This window comes from Oxyura jamaicensis, chromosome 10, assembly GCF_011077185.1.
Source record: "Oxyura jamaicensis isolate SHBP4307 breed ruddy duck chromosome 10, BPBGC_Ojam_1.0, whole genome shotgun sequence".
Taxonomy (NCBI): Eukaryota; Metazoa; Chordata; class Aves; order Anseriformes; family Anatidae; genus Oxyura; species Oxyura jamaicensis.
In genome coordinates, this window is record NC_048902.1 from 21,348,427 (window position 1) to 21,355,996 (window position 7,570).

Below are 7,570 nucleotides of genomic sequence, written 5' to 3' on the forward strand. Positions count from 1 at the left end.
CCAGCACGGAATAACGCATAAATGCCCTCTGCTGGCGAAAGGGCTTCTCCGTCCTGCCTTCAAACAGTAACGAACCTTTTGCTTCATTGATCGATTCATAAAATCATCCCTTCCTTCAGTGCTTTCCTTAAAATATCCTCATTTTTCTTTAATCTTTTACAAAAATGCTAAAACCATTAAATGAGCACGGATAAAACTTTAAAAATCACAGCACTCATCTTTCTCTAGAGAAAGGAAAAACTGCCTTCAGAGAAAAAAAAAATAGAAGTCCCCAGACGTTGCGTCTGCTGACGGAGGAACACAACCGGCTCAGGGGGGGCTGAGGCTGTGGCACCCCGAAGCTGGGCGGCCGCGTGGCAGTTCCACCGTGGGCGCTCCTGGCTCTGTCAGCGCGGGGGGGCCGGCGCCCCACCACCGCCTGCAGCTGCGGTGGGAAGCCAGGGGCTGCGGCTGTCGGGGCAGGAGCACGCTTATTTGGCTAGGGAGAGCAGGCACGGATCTGCCTGCCACAAGAAGCTTCGTGCAAGCAGAGGAATCCACCTGCACGTAACAAACATCGGCAGACTTCTTCTTGCGTTCTGGATTTTAGCATTTAGAAATTAACACGTGATCAATTATTCCTTTTTCTGTATCCCCTTTCCCCGGCCTGTGCTCTCCTCTTACACCTGGGGAATAGGGTAAGATGCACAAGCAGCAAGACCACACATATTCTTGCCGCGTTCAATTAGGAAATACCTGGAAAGAGAAACAAACAGGTATGAGCCAGCATTCCCTGCTCCTCCAGCAGTCACCATGCCTGACACCGACACACGGTGACCGCTGTCACCTGTGAGTTCCTTTCTCATACCGATGCAAAGAGCAGACACATGTCACAGAGCTGTTATCTCAGTAGGTCACCGGGAGATGCCATTCCCCTTCCCCCCGTATCGCAAGCTAGCTCCCAACTACAAAGTTTCACTTGCAGCTGGAAATACACAAGATACTGTGGAGCTGGAGTGCACTTGCAGCACAACCTGTTCTTTTTAGCTGTGTAAGCACAGAAGAGGCACTGCACCACCACACAGCAGCCAGGTGCATCAGCTGCACGGCGCTGCACCGCTGGCCTGGTCGCTGGTCCCTAACCAGTCACCCCAGGCCGGTTTTCATAACCAGCTCTCCTTCTCCACTCCCAAGGCTCAGGTGATTTACCTGCCTTCTCACAGATTACGAAACAGCTGTGCAAATTTCAGCCTGAGAGCATCAGGGTGACCTGGCAGCTCACACGTGCAGGTAGAATCCCACGCACGTGACATTCTTTTACCAGGCAGCGGGAGACCATGATGTGTTTAGCAAAGCTGGGGCCTCCTTACCCATCCATACCCCACAGAGGGCCCCAGGAGTTCTTAACAATCCAGTAAGGAGTCCCATTTTCCTCTCCATACCCAACAGCTAGGACAGCATGGTTCACCTTGTCAGGAGTGTGCTCACATCGTGGGCTGCAAAAGGAAAATAATGCAGATTTTTTTTGCTTAAAACAATAGCCTGTAGTTAATCATGGATTAGCCAGCATTTTTGACCGCACTTCACATGCAAAAAGAACTAATGGATACTCTGAACTTCCAGTTGTGGCAAGTAGGGAGGAATGACTAGAAAAGGAGATACAGCTCTGTTTTCTCACTCAGAAATTACTACCGGCTGTATGAGAGGTCATGGTGCTAGGCTATATGGACCTTGGATCCTAGCACCTGGTCTGGCCTTTTGTTCTGAATTAACATCAACATTGTCACACAAGAACAACCTACAACACACACACACACAAAAGAGAAGCAAAGGAATGTTTCCAATGAAAAACAAAGTTCTTAGTGCATTTCACATGCTGCACAAGCAACAGTGAGCTCCTCAATCTCACTACACATTTTTTTGCATTTCCTTTGCACTTCCTGTGTTTAAATTGCACTCAATAAAAGTTGCTGCCTTGCTATCAAGACAACACAAGGTACAAGCTCCCATCTCCACAAATCCTGTTTTTACACAATTTCAAATTGCTGATCACTAAGAGATCAATAACCACCACTAAAGATGTGCTCTTTTTGAATCCGTTAGTAGTTGGTCTGTGGAGCATAGGCTGAAACCCCTGGGACACCAATTGTTCTGTACACCTTGAGTTAAACCTACCTTAGACATGGTAACATTACCTGATGTGTTCCTTAAACTGGAGTCCTATTACAAAGTATCTTGACTGTCCCCCTGCTCTCACACCCTACATCTGCCTGTTGCTGGCAGTCAACTTTTTAAAGGAAACACTGAGTTTATTGCAACAGCAAAGCCACTTGAATTCACGACACTGCCTACTCTTTCCCTCGCAGCTCCCTGGGGCAGACCACTCATGCTTAGACTCTTCGTTTAATTTTCCCTGCAGTTCTACGTGACTGGGGATTCATTACCCTAAAGCGTTTTTCTAGTTCTCTCCAAACATGCACTTTTCTTGCCTACAGAAATCTACCCTGTCACCATTAGCTTCCACAGCCTTTCTAAAGTGTGCTATCAGCCCTTCAGGTAGCTTTTTGCCTTTGCTGTAGACCGGTGTTTCAAACACAGCCTGGCCTTGAGGTCAGACTGGCTCCCAGCAGTAAACTGTCTGCAAGCACGCTGTTCCCTCTTCCTCGTGCTGCCCTCTTATCCCCCTGGGATATCAGTATTTCAAGGCTCAATTTGCTTATATTTTCTATTTTCCGTTTAAAAGGAAATGCAAGAATACAGTCCAGTCCCTGTGTCCAGCGCCACAAAGAAGGAGAAATGGAGATGTGAGAGACTCCGGCCCTCTTCCCTCTCACCCTCCAGGCTCAGAAATACTCACTTTGAATAGACTCCTTTTCTGTAGTGCATGAAGTTACTCGTTACCTCGAATGCAAAGCTCACTGGGTTGTACTTCCCCACGGCTTCCACCATGCCAGCCTCATCATACTGCAAGAAGAGGATCCCGGGGTCACTTATCTCCTGGTTACACTGGGACCAGTCACAGCAGCCAGAGCACAGTGGCCATTCCTGGCTTTCTGCTCACGGGCAGAAACGTGCCTCTCATGGGCACTGAGATACAAGAGCCAAGAATTTATTATCTTCGGGAGGCACACCCACTGTGGACAGAAGGCAAAGCCCCCCAGTGCCTGTGCGGGACTGCGGCACTCCACTGGTGCCACCTTCAGAAAAGGGAGCAGCAGGACTTTTAGGGGACTTTTAGCAGCCTGCACAGGCGCAGTCAGGATGCAAAGTGATTCTGCCAAGCAGCACCCGCTGGCGGAGAGCAGCTTTCAGAAGCAGCCATCACCACCAGGCTGCCCAGCCCTGCTCGGACGCCTCCCTGCAGGCGCTGGAGCTGGTCGCACGCTCCATGGGTGCCAGAGCTCACTGCAGCCGGTTGGGTGCACATCCTGCTGTGGGAAGGGGGGCACAGACACCCTGCGAGCTGGGGATGAGGTCAGGGGGCCCCATACGAGGTCGGGGGGCCCCATACGAGGTCGGGGGGCCCCATACGCCCGCAGTGAGCAGCAGGGAGGAGGAACAGGCCGCAGGGCGCAGCACGCCTCAGGGCAGCCGAGAGCTTTCCAGGTCAGGCCTGGCGCAGCGCGAACGAACGCCCTGAAGTTTGGAAATGTCTCCCTCAGGGACTTACCTGCGTGATATTGATAACATCTTTGACGAACGCAATAGCCTTGTCTGGCTGGAACTTGCACGTGCCGTTCTGTGCAGGCAGAAAGGAGTCAGTGCCAGAGCCCGCTCTGCACCCCCCGATGCAGAAACGCGCCCGAGCCCCCCGGCAGTACCTTAGCCCGGTACGGGTAGGCATCCTCCGCCATCAGCCCTTTGTTATACATTATGTATTCGAAAGCTTGGCTTGGCAGGCCCCTGCAAAACAACACAGCCAGCATGCAGATTAATTGGGACAGCAACGCGGCAGCTTCTGCAGAGCTCACCAGAAACCTTCCTCCACCACCCTACGGACGCGGCGCGAGGGGAAGGGCAGCGTGCTTCCCACACCCTCTGAGGCACAGATTCGGGTCTGTCCCCGCAGCATGTCCCCGCCTGGGAGCCCCGGCCCAGTCCGTCACACTGCTGGGCACGGTCCTGCACGTGGGCCTGCATGGGCACCCAACAGCTCAGGGCTCCCTGGGGACAACACCAACACGGGAGCCCGAAGGCATGAGGCCACCGGGCCAAGGCCGCCCGCCAAATGAGCTCCACCGCCGGGGGGACTTTGGCCTCTCCTCCTGTGAGGAGGTTTTCCGTGACCTGTGCCCAGCCTGCGGCTGAGACGCAGCTCCCAGGGCCCCCCGACACAGCCTGGGGCAGGCAGGAGCCCCCTGACCCCCCCTGCCTGAGGGGCACACGTGGGGAGGGAAGGAACGAGGAGCACGACCAGGGTGTGCTCGCAACAACGAGTCACATAAAAGAGAAAAAGCACCAAAAAGTGGTTTTGCTCAGCTCTCTGAGCATTCCTCAGGGACCACTTATCTTACAGAAAAAAGGATTGCAGAAAGCCCTGTTTTCTGCTTCTTGTAGCAGTGCCAGTAGGAATTTACCAAAGGGGAAGCAGAGGTTTCTGTGGGTTCCTTAGAGCACCATGAGATATGTGTGACCCATGAGCAATGCAATAGATAAAACTTCCCTTGCTTTCCCCAAGCATGTTAGGGCCTAGCTACACAGCACCCCTGGCTGGTATCTGTTAAAAAAAACAAGTATCAGAAGAAAAACTAACAAACAGGAGAAACAACAGAAGTTAGGAAGTGTTGGAGACTTTGTGAAACATTCCAACCTTCAGAGAGGGGGAAATTAGAACAAGAAAATGAAGCAAAACAAAACCCCAAACCATTTTCCGTGATACGTCTCAGCCCAGGGGAAACAACATTTCAAAGATTCAAGGAAACAAAACTTCCAAGGTCTGGAAGGATCCGAACACCTGAAGAAGGCTGTCAAGCACGGACCACAAGATGCTGATTTTTATTTTCCATACTTTGTCTTACTTACCCACTGCAGCCATGGTTGTTAAAAGCCTGAGCGCAATCAACTAACTGCTGCTCTGCCTGCAGACAAGGTTTTGGAGTCAGTGTACGTACAAACAACTGCATTCAGAGCAAGGGAGACGGCACACACCGCACACAACGGGTAACACCGGGGTGCTGCTCCTGTCGAGGCAGCCCCGGTGCGATCCGGAGTCCGGACAGGGCTGGTCACTGCCCGAGGCAGCGGGAGGAGGAAGAGGAGGGGAAGGGGGCTCCCTGGGGAAGGCGCCTTCCTTCTCCTTCTCCGGCCTGCTGACACCGCCTGGCCCGCAGGCACTGGCTGAGATCTCTTTCAAAAGTCAACTTTGTTTTTAATGCTTATACACAACCCTTGGGTAAGTCACTGGAGCGCTGCTGCCTTCCAGCCCTTCCAGGACAGAAAGGCTCCAGGAGCTCAGGAGTGTCCCCCCCCGCGCTGCTCCCAGAGCTCTCGCAGCATGGAGCTGCCACAGGCTGGCTCCAGCCCCCAGCGCCTGCTCCCAGGGACCCATCACCCCTCAATGTTCAGCCCGCGTGGCCTCATCCTGCTCCGAGAAAGGTTCTGCCCAAGTCTGGGAGCAACGGGGCACTCGGACCAGGAGCGGAGACAGCGATGGGCATGTCCCCAGGGACACAGAGCTCCTGGCTTCATGCAGCTGCAGGGCTCTGCCCACCGCAGGGACCTCTTACCAGGGAGAGCAGCTTTCCCGTCGCAATCGCGATCGCCGACTCCAGGCACCCCGTGGTAGAAAAGGTCCAGCAGCTCCCGCAAGGACCCTGCGTTGGGAACCGGAGAGGAGCAGGTCTGGAACATGCGGCGGGGTCACCAGCCAGGGCAAGAGGCATGGCGGGGGCACGGCGCTCCCTCCAGCCTACACCCGGGCTCAGCCTCTGCCCGGGAGGCTGCAGCCTCCTCCTGCCCCAGCCCTGAGGGGCTCCCTGGGGAAAAAGGCCCGCAGAGGAGACCACTGCAGCGTGCCTGCTCCTGCCGCGCTGCCCATTGCTCCTCACCTGGTTTTTCACGGGCGTCACGTAGTTCCCTTTCTTCCTCCAGTCAACAGAGTCAGGATATGGCCCCGAGCTGCGCAGGAAGTTCCCCTTCGTGGCCGAGCAGTTCTGCGAGCGAGGCGGGAGGGCTGCGGCTTCAGGCCACAAAGCCACTGGGTGCTGGCCCTTGGGTGGGCGCGGAGCCCCCCACGGCGCGGAGCCCCCCACGGCACAGGCTCCCGATTAACCAACCTGGGGCTCTCTCCACAGGTACATCTTTTTGAACTCCGTGAAGGTCAGATCGGAGAACTGGTTGAGGCCCACTTAACAAAAAAAAAAAAGGAGGAAGGAGGAGTGCGGTATTCACCCAAGAACGGCGCTGGGGGGACGGGGCAGAGGCAGCTCCTACTTTCAAAGCTGTGGTTGCCGGCGTTGTGCTCGTCGATGCGCCGCTTGTTGCCCACGAAGACCCGCAGCCGGTGCCCGTACTCGGCCGGTCCGTAGCGCCTCCCGTTCTGCAGGGACACAAGTGGCAGCGCCCCGCCTTGGAGCCGCCTCCGGGCGCCCCCCGAGCCGCCCCCGGCCCGCACGGAGCCGGCCCGGCCCCGCGCCCCCGGGGAGCCGCTCCCGGCCCGGCTCGGCTCGGCTCGGCCCCCGGCGGCAGCGGAGCTTTACCTGCAGCATCCAGGCCTTGAACAGCTGCTCCTCTGCGGGAGAGAGGAGAGCGGCATGTCGGCGCCCCAGCCCGGCTCGCCCCAGCCCGGCTCGGCTCGGCTCAACCCGGCTCGGCTCGCCCCTCCCCGGCCGAGCAGCTCGGGCAGGGCCGCGGCCCGACGAGCGCCCGGAGCGGCGCAGCGAGCCGTGCCGACCGGAGCCGTGCCGACCGGAGCCGTGCCGAGCCGAGCCGAGCCGTGCCACCCCGTCCCCTCCCGGTACCTTGAGCCGTGACCGCCGAGGCGGCGGCGGCGGGCGCCAGGAGCGCGGCCAAGGCCAGCAGCACGGGGCAGCCCATCGCCGAGCCGTGCCGAGCCGAGCCGAGCCGAGCCGTGCTGAGCCTCCGTGGGGCGGCGCGGGACACCCGGTCCCTCCCCGGGGCGGGCCGGACCCACCGCTGCCGCCGGGCTCCCCCCGGGCACGGCCCCCCCCCAGCTCCCCCCCAGCCGTGCGGGGCTGGCTCCGGGTCAGGCTGATAAAAACGCCACCAGTCCTCGTTCACCCTGAGATAGAATAGATTTATTAGCAAGAGGTAATCAGGAAACATATATTTTTACAAAAATGGAAATATTTTTCCAAACAAGCTGTAAGTTGAAATATTTTAGGGCTTGAAATAGAATTCTCATACCACGAGGTATTGCTTACAGCAAAAGTTTTCTGTCTGTTATAGTGGAGCATGCCTGCCACTTTAAAGTTAAACTGTGTTTATATACTGTACAATGTAAAAAATACATGGTAATATTCACAGAATAAGCACTACATTACTATATTCCTGCTAGAAGGTGGTTAGACAGGATTACAGTATATGTAATAAAAACACTCGGTCATTTTGTCTAATTCTACATCATGTTACT

At 55.7% G+C, this 7,570-nt stretch overlaps 1 protein-coding gene across 1 annotated transcript; it reads right to left on the bottom strand.

The window, feature by feature from the left end:
* Positions 1-564: 564 nt before the first annotated feature.
* Positions 565-7,014, bottom strand: CTSH (cathepsin H). The gene is made up of 12 exons (XM_035335841.1): positions 6,939-7,014; positions 6,678-6,709; positions 6,412-6,517; positions 6,255-6,325; positions 6,027-6,131; positions 5,706-5,792; positions 5,002-5,057; positions 3,801-3,882; positions 3,650-3,718; positions 2,837-2,943; positions 1,350-1,475; positions 565-735 (listed from the first exon to the last, which is right to left on the bottom strand). Exons 1-12 carry the CDS (start codon positions 7,012-7,014, stop codon positions 660-662), a joined length of 993 nt encoding a protein of 330 aa, XP_035191732.1. The 3' UTR covers positions 565-659.
* Positions 7,015-7,570: the final 556 nt, after the last annotated feature.